Below are 18,125 nucleotides of genomic sequence, written 5' to 3' on the forward strand. Positions count from 1 at the left end.
AGTTCCTTCAGGGCAGAAACTAGATCTGATCCATCTCTGGCCCATCATTAGGGCCTGGTGTCAAGTAAATGCTTAAGACGTGTTCCTTAAATGAATGAGTATTGTCAAAGAGTATCCAACAATACCTTGTTGCCCACTGCCCTACCCCTGCCCCCCCCACAAAGTAACTGTCCTGCTGACACGTTCTTTTGAGTAAGTGAACTCTTCTCAGATCATCTAAATATTATCCTGTCTCCATATCAGATGGAGTTGTAATGTCAAGAGAGGCATGGACACAGGATGGGGGCCTGTGGTCCCCACAGAGGTGGGACCTTGTTCAGTGTGGCAGTAGCTGCCTTTGGGGTAGAGATAGAGATCATCATAGTTAGAGAGAATCTTTCCCTGGTGTGAGGAACAACCCAAAACCTCTGGGTTGTGCCTAAGCAGCTCCTCTAGTAGAATTTTCTGTTGTGCACAAGCAGTTCTTAAGAACCCTGGCCTGTGTGCATGTGTATGCATGCATGCACGTGCACCTCTGTGCACACACAGGACACCTGAGTACCTATATAAGCACATGATTGTGGGGGGAGAGACAGGCTCAGTTCTGGGCAGCAGGAAGAGGGATTCTGTGTCTGCAGCCAACATACAGACACTCTTACCGCTCTGTGTAATGGACATGTTGTTAGCCTTCTTGAGATCTCTCTTAGTTCCAGTTGACAGTCTGCCTGGAGACTCGTTTCTGACAGAGACGGGATGGGATAAGTTTCATCCCTTCCAAGCCCTTTCCCTACCACCTCTAGAGTCTACTCCAACCCATCAGATCTCTGCCTGTAGCAGCTGGGCTGCTGCACAGTCCCTGACCATGTGTAGTCTTTTTTTGTTGTTGTTGTCACTGTCTTGAAAAAAACTAGGAAAAAAAATTTACCAATTTTGCTAAATGCCAGTAAAGGGCTTTGTCTTGCACCTGTACTTATAAAGGGTGAGATTTATTGGTCTCTTTGTCTGAGGAGAAAGAGTGGGTCTGATTATCAGATTGCACAACAGAGACAAGTGCTTATGTAATCAACAAACTGTCTTGGTGTCAGAATACGATTGTGTTGGAGATAAACTGTGAAAGGAGAAAGCGCTGGATGCTGACATGCTATTGGCATTGAGTGTCCTGGGCTGCTTCCTGTAGTTGCTAGTGTTTATGATGAAGCCAGCTCGTCCCTGGACAAAGCCCTTGTGTGGGCAGGGTATCTCAGTAACCAGTCATGTTATCAGTCCGGGTCAAAAGCCTCTCGCCTTGTGGTTTCCGAGTCTGGAGAAGCGGGAGTTAATCTGTAATCCCTCGGTGAAAGGAGCCACAGAGCACACATTAATTCTTCCTCTCACCTCTCCAGCTTTAAGTGGTTAAGGTCTTTGAGCTCTGTTTAGCCTGTGAGCCCTGGTTCTCAGCTTAATAATACTTGGCTTTGCTCTAGTACCTTTCATTGTGAGGATGTGAAAGCTTTTTACAAATATATATTAACCCAAGTGGGATTGGGTTTAAACTGCAGCATGAAGGATTTAAGTTATGCCTAAGGTAGAACTTTCCAGTATATATGTTTTTTAATTGGCTGTCTCTTTCATGGCTTCTTGTGTAAGTCTTAGAGACATCTTATAATGTGTCAGTACCAGGTAAAAGGACTCATTCTTTTTTTTTCTTTTTTAAAGATTTTTTTTTTTTTTAATTTATTCATGAGAGACACACACAGAGAGAGGCAGAGACACAGGCAGAGGGAGAAGCAGGCTCCATGCCGGGAGCCCAACATGGGACTTGATCCCGGGTCTCTAGGATCACACCCTGGGCTGAAGGCGGCGCTAAACTGCTGAGCCACCAGGGCTGCCCTAGGGACTCATTTCTTAATTTCACACTCTATTCATCTAGTGCCTTGGAAGAGCCAGCAAGATGTAGTCCATCCTCTGGAAGGATTCATATGGGGAAGTAAGGCCTCCCCCTGGAAGAGTGCCTCTAGCTGAACCAATAGTTCAAGCCCCTGTGTCTCTGGCGATTGAGTTCAAGCCCTCTAGGAGCTCAGCTGTAAGCCATGTCTTGCTGAACCGCAGGTGGTCTAGAAAGCATGGAGAGAGAGGCTTGGGCTTGGAGAGGCTCCTCCAGGCCAATAATTCTAGGATTGCTGACCAGTGGACAGGAATGTGAGAAAGCCCCAGGCCCCTGGAGCCCTACCACCTACCACCTGGGTGGAAGAAGCAGGCCTCGTCTGTAGTGAGAGACTGCAGAGCAGAGCCCTAGTTTTCCTTTTTAGGGCAGTGACTTTCTTTCCCCACATTAGTGATTTTCCTGGGGCCCAGAACAGGTGCTTGTGGGATACACAGATGCTGACCTAAGGCCCATCTCCAAGGAGGGGGCTCTCTTGGCAAGGGTGCCTTTGGTTTCTTCTGTGAGTGAGCCTTTCTGGAAGTCCTTCAGTGTTCAGCTCATCCGAGTGACTCTTGCTTGGTGTAGGAGTCGAGAAGTGGTAGACCTAACCTTGCCCCACAAGACTCAGACTAGATGTGAGACTGGCACGCAGACCCCAGAGCTTTCTACGTAAGAGTGGCTGTAGGTTTTCCAGGATAGTCCTGACCCTAAACCCTAGCTGTAAGCTTGGGGATATGGCTTGGCCCTGGAAGAACTAAGCAGGAGAGGAGGAGGGCCAGGAAGGGCAGTGGTGGGTACAAGGGTGCTAGTCAGTCATCTGGGTGTTCACCTGGAGTCAGCCACAGCTTACTCTGGACTCTAGCCCCTAAGTGCCTGAGACAAAACACAGGCACTGCTGTGCTATGACACCGCCTGCTCAGTGTGGGGCTCTGGAAGGTGTACAGGCTTTGGGTGCTGGCTGGGCTGGGCATAGAGGGGCTGCCAAGTAGAACGCAGATTCCATGAGGCAGGGATTTCATGTTTTTCCTTATGACTGGATCCCTAATTTCTGGAATGGGGCCCAGCACATTGTAGGCTGGCAATGAATAGCTGTTGACTAAATAAAAGGAGAAGTCTTAGCACTCCAAGATTAAAGCCGCTGACCCAGAGCTCTTTCTCACCCCTCATCTGCCAGCCCCACCCCTAGCCCTCAGTGGACCAACTTTTCTTCTCTTTGGCTCAGGCCCTCCCTCTGCTGGGCAGTTCTTTGGTCTCCCAAGCAAAGAAAGGGTGTGGAGGTGCCAGCCGGGTGGGCATGCTGTGGGTTAAAGCCTTGCGAAACAACAGTGTAGTTAATCTTTCTAATTTATTTTCCTTTTAGACCATGGGAAGTCTGTAGGCAGCAGCTGTTACCCAATTAAAATACAGATTAATATAAAAACAGTTTCTGGAATATAAAATAGAGTGGCTGTGTCCTTACACTTCCTTAAAATACCACCTAATAATGACTTGATGAACTACAGAAACCCACCTAGAGGAACTCAGCGTTCTTAAAATGAAAATTTCTTCCCTAAAAGGTGTGTATTACCATTCCATGTAAGTCGCTATGAGAAAATAACCTTCCCTCTTAGAGCCAGCAGTTCCTGTGAGTTGGGTATTTGATATTCATTAAATGTAATTATAGTTTAATTGGAGTTTAATCCCCCCCCCCAACACTTAAAAAAAAAAAAGAAGAAATTCCCCAGCAAGCCTGAGATCTTACTCTGTGTAGAGGTAGCCAGGGGCACATTGGACATGGTGATTTCCAGCTGGGTCCAGGTCTGTGGCTAGGGGCCTCCTGCCTCAGATCCCTGAGGCAGTTTGTCTTTGTCTGTGTTCGAGGGATATTTTCACTTCAAATCAAAACAAAGCAGAGCAAAGTAACAAGCTTGTTTGAACCTAGGCCTGACCTGGGTGGAGCAGCCTGAGTCAGTTGTTCTGTAGACCAGGTTCCTTTATTAGGTCTTTCGTCTGAGTTTCCCCATCAGTTAAAGGATCCTATTTCTTGCTTACCTAGTTGGTATTGAGGGCCCAGGTATTCAGGGTAAAGGGTGGATGCCTGTGGGGCTCCCCTGGTTCTTCACCGATGTTAGAGGAGGAAATGCTGGACATTGAGACCCAGAGAAGGGGTGGACTTGAATCCAAATGTGGCTGCCCTAAGTTCTACAGGAACTTCTGTGAAGCTTGGAGGTAAACTTTAGATTCTAATTTGTAGGGATTTATTGAGCCTATTGAATACAAGACACATAACATCTTTTTTTTCCCTCCCAAAATGAAAGCTGAAATAGGTATGAAACACACCCTGCAGTCAGCATATAGATGTGTTTCTCCCTCTCAGGGCAGGATATTGTGGGGAAAGTTCACCCTGTGTCCTGGGACTTCATTCCCAAGGCTTCTGGCAAGTTCTGAGCTGAAAGCAGTGCAGGCCAGGGCCTTTCGTAGAATGAAAAAGGAAAGGATCCAGTCCGGCTTTGAGACTCTGCACCCTGCTGTTCCACCTATTGGCTGTTTCTCTTTCCTTTCAGCTCACCGGGATTATTCAAGCCATGGTGGATGGTCAGCCAAGCCTGCAGCAAGTGCTGGAGGTAAGTTGAGTGACCTTTAATTCCTGACCTCTGACCCTTTCCTGCTGCCTTTCTCTCCCTCCCCTCCTGTGAATGTAGCCGTGTAATTTGACTATGATTATGGCTTGATTAGAATAACATTTGCTGTCACATCAGTGACATGCTGTTGAGAGTATCGAACCATTGATCTGTCATCTCCAGCTGTTCCCGTCAGGGTTACTGGCAAGATGTCCGAGTGCTGCCCCGAGTTCCACACAGGCCCCCACCCCCTCCTGGCCCCTGGCCCTCTGCTGGGCAGCCCATGCAGCCTGTGCTGGGCTTGTTGGAAGGAGGGGAGCTGAGCTATGGCACTGCAGAACTAGCCCTGGGGACCGAAGGTGTTTTTGTTTAGCTTTAGTGTTGGCTTCCTGTGGCATGTGAGCACTTCATTAACTCACCCAGAACTCCCCATCGATGGCTTTTGTTTGCTGTCAGCTCCTCCAGGAGGTGCGGTTGGGCCCGCCTGCCCCACTGCAGCTTGCCGCTGGATGCATTGTGTCTGTCAGGGGTGCAGAGGCTGCACTGGGTAATGATTCCTAATCAGAATAATTACAACAATTGCCCATGTGAAGGAAATCAAATTAAAGGCTTTAGAACCCTTGGCAGAGACCACACTTCTAGGATGTTCTCCTCAGGGAGCTGGAAAAGGTTAAGACGCTGCTGCTTATGCTCCAGCCTGAGGGAATAAGGATGGGCTGCGCTTGGCCTCAGCTTGGCTCCCACCGCTTTTGGCCTGGGGGTTTGCATTGAGGGAGAGGATCCCTCTCTCCCTCCCTCCTCTCTAAGGGGAGGGGAGAAGAGAAAAAAGCCTGTGGATCTCATTAGGTGCTTTATTTATCTTTAAGACTAGTAAACCCAAAGCTCAGTTCCTATCAAAGCACAGGAGAAAGCAGAGTATGGGGGGGATAGCAGGACACATCTGCATTGCTGGTATTCAGCCTAGAGGAGGTTGGGTGGTGGCAGGGGGAGGGAGGAAGGTCTCTATATAGCCAAGAGACCCTGTCCCATGGGAGAGAGAAATGCAGACTGAATTTCCTGGGGTTTCCCAGGATGGAGTCAGGTTTAAGCTCACCCAGTGGCAGGTATGCTCCCTAGGTTCTGTGACTGGTCAAATTCTGGGTAGGGTTAGTGTTAGGGTACCTGCAATAGGTTGGAAGAAGAGAAGATGAGCTCTGAGGTGTCTCCCAGTCTTACTGACCCTCTTTTTTTGAGGGGAAATTCACTCCTATTATTGAGGGGTCTCCTCCACATTGACTGCTCCCTGTAAGACTAGACTCATGGAGAAAGAGGGGACTCATTGTTTCCTATGGCCCAGGCAGGGCCTAGCCCCTGAGGGAGGCCACATAGCAGGCAACTATTCCCTGGAATGTCTCTGGCCAGGATCCTAAGAGGAAGATGCTTGCTGTAGGTCAGCACTGAACCAGAGCTTTTGAGGTTATGGGATTTTTTTTTTTTTTTCTCCTCAGTGGTATTGGTTGAGAGGGAGCGATGGTCTTGAGGAGGCTTTCTCCTGCTAACCTCAGGCCAGGCTGGAGCAGGATGCTCCAGGGATTCTGACTCATCCATGAAGCTACTGTCTACTATTTCAGCATACTTTGTGGGATGAAGAGGGAAGGTTCCTGGCATCAGCCTGAATAGGGAGTCTGGCGAGGAGACCAGAATGGGCTCTGCTTTGTCCTATTAACCCTGAGTTTGTCATACATCTAAAAAAGCTGAATTCTTGTTCTAACCAAGGCCTTGAGCAGGTGGCCAGCTGGATTTTTGCCTGACTCATTTAGTCCAGGTAGGACCCATGCTAGACGTAGCTGGGAGGGCTAACCCAGCTGGTTGGGGGTTGTCTTGGTGATTCCTCCAACTGTTTATCCATATAAGCAGAGTAGGAAAGGAAAAGGACAGGCTTTATTCCAAATGTAGTATCACTTTCCTGGACAGGCTCATAGTACAAGGTTTTCACTAAATATCTATTGAATGAGTGAATGGCGTAGGTCCTAAGCTTCCAAGGACCTCTGTGAGTATTAAGTGCTTCTCATGGGGAAGGCCAGGTCTTGCTGACCAGGCTCCTGACAGTCCTGTCTTGCTCTCTTTTCCAAGACCACCTTGTAGGACTTGAGGCATTGGGGAGCCCTCCTCTACTGCCCCCAGTTGGGGCATTTACCTTGGAGATTTAACACCAGTGAGCTGGAGCAAGGTTAGCTGACATAGGAGCTCTAGGTTTGCCTTCTTTTCTTATATTAAGTCTTAGAAAGGATACATGAGTGTGAGTGTGTGCATGTCATTCAGTGTAAGTGGGCCATAGTGGCTGGGGAGACAAGCCATTCAGTAGCAGAAGGTCTAGAATTTAGCTTGCTGGGGAGACTCTTGAGCTGAGGGGGATTCTCCCGTGTACAGACTATGAAGAGGTTCTGCACAGTCTGGCTCGAGGAGCAGCTCTGACCTCCTGGGAGGTAGGACAGCTGTAGCCTTGGAACGACCTAGGATCGTTGGCCCTACTCAAAGACTGCTTCGGCGTGGACGAGGCCTTCAGGATCTCTGAGATGTCCCAGGGAGCCAGCCTCCACCTGCTAGAAGTGATCTTACTCAGGACTTCAGTGGGCTCTCCATTACGTGCCTGAGTCTTCACAGTCTGGCCCACCTAGTCCCCAACGTCATTTCCTAGCCCGCCTTTCTACACATTGTACATGGGTCACACTACTCCTAACTCATATTTCAGTCAGTCAGCAGGTATCTGTTGAGAAGACACTGCTGGGGTTAGGGATTGTGACAGTGAGTTAAGACAGAAGTTCCTGCCTTCATGGTGCTCGTAGTCCAGTGGGGAAGGCAGACAGTAAACACATAATTGCTTCTCAAATACAAAATGATTGTGCCCGTGCCTGTGTCTCTGCCTGTGGTATCCTTTGCTGTGCTCCATCCACCCTGTCAGGCAGACCCAACCACCAAGTCCCTAGATCCGTTGTCTTCTTTGTGAAGCCTTCCTTCCCAATTCCTTTCTCTGTAAAAGGTAGAGCTAGTCGCTTCCTCCTCTTGGTCCTATAGCATTCTGGTCACTTCTCCATGGCTGCATTTATTATATTGTATTATGATCTGACTTTCTCTCCTCCTCAGTCTACTGTCTATTTTGTGGTAGCCATTTAATACATTATTATGTTTAATTCTCAAAACAACCCCATAAGGTTAGTCATCCTGCCTCATTTTATAGATGAAGGAAACTGAAGTTCAGAGAGGTTAAATGACTTTTAAATGACTTCCCATCAGTGACACAGTCAGGATATAGAAGAGCCAAGGTTAGAACCCAGATGTGTCTGACTTTCAATCCTGCATTTCTAGCTACTTTGCCATGTAGCCTTTAAAAACTAATCCGTCTGTGTGAGTGGAGTGGTAGTGATCTGCTGTACTCTCACCCCATGCCTGGGATCTTCTGAAAAATAGGCAATGCTTCATGAATGTTTTATGATAATTCTCTCATTAAATACTGAGTTTAGTATTTGTACTTCCAATGTGAGTGCAAATAATAAGACTGATCAAAGAGATGAAAGGAAAGAAATACTTAAAGTGTGTTTAGGAGCTGTTTTATCTCTTAGTCTAGAAATTGAACTCAGCCTTCAAAAGGTTCCACCGAATTTGAATTTGAATCCTCAACCAGGAGAGGAGAAACATAAAATCTGGGGCCAGTTTATGAGCTTTCAGCGACTGAAGTGGAATGGGGTTCCAGCCCAGCAAGTGAGCTTTTTCTGCTAGACTCACAGTGAAGATAAACTTCACCATCATTTGGGGGAATAACCAAATTCATAAATTTGGTTAATAAACCTTTGGTGGGAGGGTGAAATGAATAAGTGAATGAATGAACCTGAGGATTGGAGTCCCTTCTTGGGGCCTCCTTCCAGCCTGTTCTCATGGCCAAGGGCATCCTGTGTCTGTACTAGGCTTTGCTTTTGAGGGCCGACTTACTGGGATATGTCCTTATCCCATCTGGAGCAGGCTGCTCGGCAGTGGGGCAGTGGAGAGGTTCCCTCCCCCGACTCACTCAGGCTTGTGGATCTTCCTGTAGGGATCATCCTCCTAGTGCTCCCATAGCCCTGAGCCAAGGCTGAGAGCCCAGAACAGAGCCATGGCTGGATAAGATTACAGTTTTCTCCTGCTCTGATTACAAGCAGCTTATCTGCGTTTCACTGTTGTGGCTCTTCACAGACTTGGAAAGAAAAAAAAAAGGAAAAATCTCATCTGTTCTTGTTGTGTACTTTTCAGAGGGTCGATGAGTGGATGGCGAAAGAAGGCCTCTTAGATCCAAACGTCAAGTCAATTTTTGTCACCTGTGGCGACTGGGACTTGAAAGTCATGTGAGTATAAGAAGGACTACTTTGCTGACAGGGCTTGGAATCAGTGGGACCAGGTCTTGCCTTTCGCAGGCTTACATGTCCAAGCCTACAGGGCAGCTGGGTCAGAGAGTCCCTGGATCTTTGGGGCTGCCAAGGTGAGAAGAGGGCAGGGAACCCTACCTTCTGCCTCTGGAGCAGGGAGTAGATAAGTCAAGGACCCTACTGGGACTGCTATTGTTGGGGCCTTCCTGCCTTTGCCAGGTCTCACTGCTTAGGACAGCCCTTCCGGTTGTGGGCTACATATTGTTGCCCTGGAAGGGAAGAGTTAAAAGCAGATCTTTTTTTTTTAGTGTTTATTACCCTTAATGCTTTAAAAATAGTAACGCATTTAATAAACCTTGGTACTTTTGTTCCTGTTTTATAGATAAGGGAATTAAAGCACAGAGAGGTTAAGTAACTTGCCCAAGAACACACAGAGCTAGGATTCAAACCCAGGCAACCTGGCTCCAGGGTCCTGTCTTAACCATTACGCCGTGCCTACCCTTTTATCTGGGGAACAAGGCCCTGATGATTCAACTGCAAGCCCTATAGTGGGATGAGAGAGGGCTGCTTCTAGGGAACTACCCAATTCCCCAGCCTCCTTGTTCCTCTTTCGTTCCCACTGCTTTTTCTCCTTTGTCTCCGGGTCCTGCCCTGCTTATAGAAGACAGAACTGGTTCCTCTGCTGGGTTGACACTTTTGCCTCTTGTCTATCCTCATGGATACCTGGTTTCAGACAGCCCCCAGGGAGCTAAAGTGGGGTGGAGGTGGTGGGGGCATTGTTTGCTGAGGATTGATAGAATCGATACCTCTGTGTTCTTTGTGACCGAAGGCAGCCGCAAGCATTCTGGGTGTGTGTGTGTGTGTGTGTGCGTGCATGCTTTTGTGCATAGGTGGGGTATTGTTGGGGGGTGAGGAATAGTAGCTCTGAGGTGACATTTTCTACCAAATAGGCATTGTCTTCTCAACGAGGTCCTTTTTTATGCCTTTTGGATGCTGGATGTTGAGGTGAAGTTAGGCACTCAGGTGGATGTCAAGCCTGCTCTTGGACACCATTTCCCTAGGTGACAGGAGGAAGAACAAGTCCAGATCACATAAACACATTTCCACATCCCTCAGGTCGTGTACACACGTTGACTGCATACCTCTAGGTGTGCGCACACGACTCCCAGAGCTCCAGAGGATCTCTGTGTTCCCAGCTGACACTCCTGTGTCAGGGAAATTACAGAGGCTGGACCTGGAAGCAGATATGAATCAGGGGAGGATTCTATGGAGAAGGTGAGGAGGAGGAGGCTGTTGCTCTTATTTATGGCATCTTGGGCAGCTCTGAGTACTTGAATCTTCAGAGAAGGGATTTAGGTGGAGCTCTGTAGCATATAAGAGAAGCTCTTTGGGGTGGGCAGGGTTCAGGCTGATACCCAGCACCTGGGGCTCATGTAGCCCAGTCCAGAGGCCCAGTTTCTCCAGATAGCCTTCCAGGACTTCCATTCTTCCAAGTGTTTTTCACTCTTTGGTGTGTTTGTATCCCAGATACTCACATTTCAGAATCTTCTGCATTAACTGTGAATGGCATGTCCATATGTGTGTATATGAAAACTTCCCTGTTCATCCACGCGGGGACTATCTGGTCAGGCCTCCTAAGTTTGGATTTGGTTTCTCCATGAGGAGAGGGGGATTTTCAGAGAGTGCTGTCTTCTTTGGGTCTGGCCCATTCTGGCCTATAGCACCAGTTCACCTCAGTAGGCCTGGGACAGATTTTGTTGGCTCTGGAGGCTGCTTTGCATCTTCACAAGAAATGATGTAATCAAGAAAAGGGATTGGGTCAAAACATACAGGAAAAGAAACCCCCACCCCAATTTTTTTAAAAAAGATTTTATTCATTTATTTTAAAGAACGAGCATGAGTGGGAGGGGCAGAGGGAGAGAGAGAATCTCAAGGGGACTCCACACTGAACGCAGAGCCTGACATGGGGGCTCCATCCCAGAACTCTGAGATCACGACCTAAGCTAAAACCAAGAGTCAGATGCTTAACTGACTGAGCCACCCAAGCGCCCCAAAACCAAATTTTAAAGAGCATGTACCAAATTTCATTCAGTCCTCCCAACTATCTTCCTTGGTAGAAGGGGATATCTCCCTTTATAGATAGAAAAAAACCAAAACAAAACAATTTGAAACTGAGGCCCAAATTGGTAGACTCATAGGTACACAGAATTGAATTCTAAGACCACGTTGCTTCTAAAAGAGCTGGGTTGGGCAGACTTTGGTAGCCTGTTTGGGTTTGTATTGAAAAGACCACTGAAGCTCTAAAAAAGAATATGCAGGAAGGAAGCAGATGTCAGGTGGCAGGAGCTGGGGGGAGGAGAGCTTTGTGACTGCCTTTTAGAAGCAGGAGTCCGCATAACTGCTGGGAAGGCTCTTAATTAAATGTGTAACAAAATAAAAACAGCCAGAGAGGAAACCTAAGTAGTGCTTCGTGACAGTGCACAGCTTATCGGTGTTCCTGGAACCTCTCGTCAGATGGCTCTCATCAGAGCCATCACCTTTTTATGCGTCTGGTAAAGGCTGCTGAGGAGCCTGACAAGGGTGGTGTTAAATTGACACCCGCAACTTGTTAGTATGGGGCTTACTTCTTATTTTGACATCCATTTTCAGATTTAACTAAGTCTAAGGGATTCAAATATTTTCATTTCCCACTCTAGTTTCCTGGAGCCATGGCTCCTTCTCGTTGCTGCCCTTCCCCTCTCTCCCAGCACCCACCCCCAACCAGCTTCACATCACTTTTGTTGGAAAGGGCCTGATTAGTGAGCCACTGAGAAATGGGAACTGAAGTGGCAGCAGAAATCCCACTGGAGAAGAGAAATCTGCTCAGGTCCCGACAGAAACATTTTGTGTCCATCTTTTGTCAAAGCCAGATGAGTTGATACTCTGTGGGCTTTGATGCTATAGTCACAGATCCTGCTGAGGTGGGTTTTAATTTAGTGGGCATGGATTTAATTTTCCTTCTCAACTTGTTTAAGAAATGACATGACACTTGTTATGGCTTTGGTGCTTGGTCAGCTTGCCTCCCCTACCTGACCTACCCTTTCTTTGCCTTACCTTGTGGTTCTTGAAGCTCTTCATGGCATTTAGTGTTCTTTCTCTAGTTTTTTCTCTTCTCTGCCTACCCAGGCAGGGAATGTCTCTGTAGAGGGGTTCCATCTTTGACATGGCAGCAGAGATCTTGCTGGAAGAAAGCAGTCTGGACATGTACTTATTTATACATGAGATTGTATCGTGCCTCCCTCTACTTCTCCTTATTACTAGATTGTGGGCACCATTATAACCTTGGATAGTGTTTGGCACTTAGTAGTTGTTCAATAAATGTTTGTTGAATAAATGACAGCTAAGTAATGGAGTGGGCTTGTGGTATTTGTACTCAGGAAGAATGACAGAGGATCAATGGAAGGTAGATTCAGGGAGAATGGAACAGGAGAGGAAATCTTGGGCCTTCCTGTACCAATCTGAGTGTGAGGGGTTGGAGAACTATGCTGCTAATGCCAGGTGGCCCCTGGATTTTCTCACACCAGCACTGGGTGTTGGGTCCTCCCTTCATGTTGGGTACTGGGTGAGATGGCCCACAGGCCTGGGTCGTGGAGGAGTTTGGTCCTCAGCTGGCTGAAGGCCTTTCTCAGAGATTTGTGCCTTCCAACACTGAGGGCTGGGATTGCTCTGGGGACATTTATATCATAAGAAAAATAGCATGTATCGAGCGCTTATTACGTATCATATCAGGAGTCTGCTGTGCTATTTATTTACACATCATCTCATTTAATTCTGCCACAATACTATGAAATAAATTCTTTTTATAACCTTTTTTTTTTTTTTTTAAATGATGAGGAAACTGGAGCCCAGGGAGGTAAGTTTGTCAAGGGAACACAACCAGTTTGTGGCAGGCGTATGAACCTAGGCATTCTGACTCTAGAACCAGTGTGTTTAACCACTATGCCATCTGACCATCTGCTTCTGCCCTTCATGGCCCATGGCTTTGTGATGATAGGGGGGATGCCCTTCCCGCTTTCCTTTGTTTGCACTGAGTGGCTGACGTTCTCTGACACCCTAGGCTGCTGGTACCCCATGTGGTGTTGGTGGAGGTCTGGACTGTTACATGTATTTTGGTATGGGGGCATGGTTGGCCAGGGGGTGTATTGAGGGATGATTTGGGGCTGCTGAGAGCCTCCTTGATGAGCTACAAATGAATGAATCCTCAGATCTGTTTTAAGGAAACCACTTCCAGTATCATTTTGGATACCTCTATCCTATAGTATGTCTGGAAGCATGTGGGGGACCTCATCATGTCACTAAGCTCATGAAAGCCTTACCCCTTGCCCATGGGTGTGCCAGTTGGTCCCAGCTCTGAGCTATATCACTTCTGATTAGCAGCCTGCTGGGGGAAGGGGCTTGAGTAAGAACTCCCTGGCAGTTCTGACTTGTCTCATTTCCCGATACTTTTATCTGTCACTGCAAGTGCTTGGGCTCCCCTCCTGAACTAATTAAGTTTGCATGTGTTTAGACACATTGCCAAATAGGGCTTAGCAAAGCGGAACTGAGCTACATCTCTTTCCGAGTAGGGAAGGAAGGGTAAATGAATGCTCTCCCACAAGGGCCAGGGAGAACTGTGGATGACATGGAGTGGGTGTGTGTACAGATGATAGGCATTTTGCCCTGGCCCTCCTAGGGACGTGGTGAGCTTGCAGAGCAGCCTTCTGATTGGCTGGCAGGGGCAGGTGAGGGCCCAGTCTCCAGCTCTTTTAGTGAATTGGGCATTCTGAGAGGGCCGAGGATGGATAGAGGACAGGCTTTGATGTATGATTGTTATCCCAAGCACAGGCAAAACTGAATGTCAAATTCAGGATATAACAGGAGGAGTTTGTAGGGCTGTGTGCTGTTTGCCGCCAGCCTGAACCACCTACCTAGTCCCTAGGCCTAAAACCACCTGTATGAATAACAGCGTTCAGGGTAGCCTTTCTTCTAAGTCTCTGAGAAGTATGCTGGAAATGTGGACGCTGTTTTACCAGAAGACCCCAGGTTCCCCTGTTCAGTCTTGTGATCGCTATGAGACGGCCTCAGGGGGAGGTGGAGAAAAGGAGTAGTATTGTATAGAATCCCCTGACCTTAGAGGCTCACTATAGTGAGGCAGTAGCTGACAGGATGTTTTTGAGTCAGGCCAATGCCCACCTCTTCCCTAGTGCTGGGTAGCCTGAGATGTTCTGTGGCAGGATGTACTTGGATCCTGTCCAGACAGCAGATATGGGGGCAGATATGGGGGACAGTGGACTCCTCCTCTGAAGTAGGGAGGGTGGGTATTTCCTACACAAAGTAGTTAGGAAAGCGAGCCGCCAGCTGTGGTCAATCTTACAGTTTGGAGGCCAATGGGTCAGCTTCCTGGCCACGAAGAGGCTTTCTCAGTGGGCAAGACTGGCTTCCAGTGCACACTGAGTGTGTGTGGCGGGTGGGGAGGGTGTTCTGGAGGTTGTATAGGAATTCTGGGCCTTCAAGCTATAGCCTAAGCCCAGAGAGAACAAGAAACAGACCTTCTGCCCTCCCTTCAGCTTCCCTAGAGCCCTCTCGTCAGCAGAGGTGCATCGGGTTAGCCCCAAGAAGGCAGCTTGAGTTGATGGGGTCATGTTTCAGCTGCAGCTAATCCAAGTCACTCGATATAAATCTCTCCCTGCTGTCTCTCCCCTCCCTCCCATCCCCAACCCACAGACAGGGAAATGAATCCTGGCCCTCGCCCTGAATACATCATGGCAGGCCTGCCTCTAATGAGAGAGGGCCATTCATTGTAGGGTGAAGCTCCCTGCAGAGCCTGGGATGCCATTAATTAAAGAAGAGCCACCTGAAGCCAGTCGTGCGGTGCAGCCTGCCACGCTCAGATGGAGTGGTGGTGGGGTAGCCTCGTTAGCCTGACAGCTCCTTGGGCCGAGAGTTCTTGGGCTCTGAGGAGCGAGGGGTGCCCCGCCTCCCCCTGAGAGCTTGCAGGCCTCTGGGGCCAGCCTACTCACAGATGCATGAGACTTCCCTCTGGCACATGTCCTGGTGCCTAGCACTAGTGGTAAAGGGGCTCCTGAGTGTGGGCTTGGTGCGGGTTATCCATTTCCTATGGGCAGTCTCTAGGGCAGGAGCAGGTTTCTGTGGAGTCCATGGGAACTCTTAGGCCCCTGCCTGCGCCCCCTTTCCGCTCTTCTCCTTGTGGTCCTGGAGCTACAGGTTAGTAGGCAGCTCAGCTTTTATCCTTACCTCAGAGCCTGAGTTTGGGACAATTAGTCTGCTCTGGAAAGATTTTGGACCTAGAGGGGCATTGGGGAGGAGCTTTGTTGTCCAATCAATAAGTTCGGTCCCTCCTTGGCAGGCAGAGCCTCTGGTGATCCACCTTCTGGGCAGTTTTACCCAGAAGTCTTACCACTTCTGGGCTGAGTGATAAGACTCTAATGTTGGCCTCATCTCATCCACTAGGAAGGTGTCAAAGGGTCTAAAGCACTCCAGTGATTTTTGGAACCCCTGGAATGGAAGTTTTGCTTGGTTAAAATCCTGATAAAATGATAAAGTCATTTGTGTATTAACTCCTCAGGCTTTGAGATGTGTGTGGTAATGGGAGACCCATGCTTTGGCCTGCTACAGAGCTGCTGACTGGATGGCTCTTTACTGTGTCCTGAGGCAAGTGTTGCTGCCTAAGTATGGGCCCTCAGAGTTATACTCCCCTTGACCATCTGTGAGAGTCTTATCACCTCCTCTTGCTGGCAGGGGGGGCCGTAGGCACTGAGACCTTTGTATGGCCCAGAGTTGGAGTAGCTCAGCCAGTGTCTGCCTGGCTTGTCAAGAAGACAAATTGGTCCTGTGGCTCTTTGGGACTGTCTCTGGAAGTCTGGTTCTATCCTTTGTAGCAGTATCTGACAGGCTGCTTCAGAGAGCCTCAGAACCAGCTGGGGCCATGGCTTAACCATATGTTCCATCTCTGCTTCCCCACATCTCACCTGGTACAGAATAGAGGCTGCTACTACCTCCTAGGTCTGGGACTTGGGTTGCACTTCTTTGTGTTTTGAGTATTTCTGGACCTTGCAAGGCCTTGGCCATTTGTTTGGGCTCCTCTGTCCTCTGGCAGCTAGAGAGTGCAGGCTGGAGGGCTTGCCCCTGAACTCCTAAGGAGAAGGAGCCACTGTTGTTCCTGGAAAATGTTTTGCTTCGGGTGAGATATTTTTGTGTTTGTTTTTTTTTTTTTTTTTAAACTTGTGTGACTCTTGAGACCCAACTCTTTTTTTTTTTTCCCTAATATTTTTAGAAATCAAGGTATGAAACAGGCACAGTAGGGTACATAAAGCATACAAACATGAAATGCACAGCTCCATATGTTTTTATGCGAGTATGGGCCTGTGTAACCACCACCCAGATCAAGATAAAGAACCTTTTCCATCATCCTAGAAATTGCCTCGTGCCCCTCCTCAGTTAGTAATGCCCTCCGCCTGTCAGGTAACCACTGTTCTGACTTCTATTACTTTTGGTTCATTTTGACTGTTCTTTTTATTTTATTTTATTTTATTTTATTTTATTTTATTTTATTTATTTTATTTTATTTTATTTTATTTATTTTTTTAATTTTTATTTATTTATGATAGTCACACGGGGAGAGAGAGAGAGAGAGAGGCAGAGACACAGGCAGAGGGAGAAGCAGGCTCCGTGCACCGGGAGCCCGACGTGGGATTCGATCCCGGATCTCCAGGATCATGCCCTGGGCCAATATTTTGACTGTTCTTGACTTTGAATAAGTAGAATCATACAAAATGTACTCTTTTATGTCTGACTTCCTTTGCTCAACATTATGAGAGAGTCCTCCACGGTTGTTGTATATATTAGTATTCAGCCTTTTCATTGCTGTATAGTGTTACATTATATCTCCTTAGGGTACTTTATCCCTTCTCCTTTTGTTGAACTGCATACCTTTAGCCCTTAGGTACATGTTTGTCGAATGAGTATGTGAATGTTCAGTCTGATAGAATATCCCGAGGCCTGTCAGCTTGTCCAAATCTCCCTCCTCCTTTAAAACCTAATTCCAGTCCTTTGGATATGTGGCCTTCTTGTCTCTTCTGGAATCTGCACCAGCTTCCCTCTTTGAACTCCTATGATAGGGAGAAGCTGGCCCCAGGCCTGTGGAAGTGGTCTTTGGGCCATACTGACCCATTTAGTTAGTCTTTCAGTAGATGTTGATTGAATACCCACTCTGTGTCTCATACTATTCTAGGTATTGAGGATACAGCAGTGATCAAAGAGATAAACCTTTAAAACATCCTGCCTTCATGGAGTTTACATTCCAGGGCATGCAGCCAGCACTGCCCTCTGCGCTTTGGACCGTGGTGCCAGAAGAATCTTGGTTTTGTCCAGGCTCCTCTGTGAGGTTCTGCAGGAGCTGGGTGGCATTGGCTCTTGCCATCTTGACAAGGCCTCTGTAGGGCATGTGGGCTTTTGTCTCCCTCTCCTGCTGCTGCTGCTGCTGCTTGGCAGTGAAAGGGTTTCCTCAGTATTGGTGCATCCTTTCTACTCTCCAGGAGTCTGATTCCCTCGGTGAGAGGAGAGAATTAATCTCCAACTTTCCATGCCTGTAAGGTGAGTGACCTCTGTTTTGTCAGCACTTGCCAATCTGTCCTCTAATTCCCAGCAAGGGGATCCCTGGGTGGCGCAGCGGTTTGGCGCCTGCCTTTGGCCCAGGGCGCGATCCTGGAGACCCGGGATCGAATCCCACGTCAGGCTCCCGGTGCATGGAGCCTGCTTCTCCCTCTGCCTATGTCTCTGCCTCTCTCTCTCTCTCTCTCTGTGACTATCATAAATAAATAAAAAAAAAAAAAAAAAAAAAAAAATAATTCCCAGCAAGGGTAGGTAATGGAGACATAACTCTGTGCTAAAGCAAACCACTAGTTTTCCTTGTGGCGATATGGAACTGATCCAGGCACTGGGAATGATGGGGCAGTCTGTGGGGATCTCACAGGTGCACGGTCATCTGGAGACTGCAGGGGCATTGACACCTGAGCTCCTTTGGTCCTGAATTGCAGTTGGCAGATTCAAGGAGGGAAAACGCCCTGCCATCGTATTCTCTTTAACCACCACCCATGCCTGTGGGGCAGTTGCCTCAGTTTGGTCTAAAATACGTTTCCAGTTGTTGGGCTTCTAAGAGCACATGGGAGGCTGCAAACACCCCAGTGAGGAAGAGGAGTCCAGAAGGATGGGTCTTAGAAGATGAAGGCT

At 48.0% G+C, this 18,125-nt stretch overlaps 1 protein-coding gene across 12 annotated transcripts in view; it reads left to right on the plus strand.

Moving 5' to 3' along the window:
- Window positions 1-18,125, plus strand: part of ERI3 (ERI1 exoribonuclease family member 3) — a 128,073-nt gene that overhangs the window by 35,806 nt on the left and 74,142 nt on the right. For 8 of the 12 annotated variants that reach the window (XR_005370299.1, XM_038558312.1, XM_038558310.1 and 5 more), the window contains 2 exons: window positions 4,426-4,485; window positions 8,746-8,837. Coding sequence is in view for 10 of the 12 variants with exons in the window: in XM_038558312.1 (XP_038414240.1) it covers window positions 4,426-4,485; window positions 8,746-8,837 (152 nt within the window). In the remaining 2 variants the exon portion in view is untranslated. Of the gene's footprint in view, window positions 1-3,242; window positions 3,439-4,425; window positions 4,486-8,745; window positions 8,838-17,127; window positions 17,490-18,125 lie in introns of those variants that run through there. The other 4 variants (XM_038558308.1, XM_038558309.1, XR_005370300.1 and 1 more) reach the window with 3 other exon arrangements.

The sequence above is a fragment of the Canis lupus genome, chromosome 15, assembly GCF_011100685.1.
Source record: "Canis lupus familiaris isolate Mischka breed German Shepherd chromosome 15, alternate assembly UU_Cfam_GSD_1.0, whole genome shotgun sequence".
Lineage (NCBI taxonomy): Eukaryota > Metazoa > Chordata > Mammalia > Carnivora > Canidae > Canis > Canis lupus.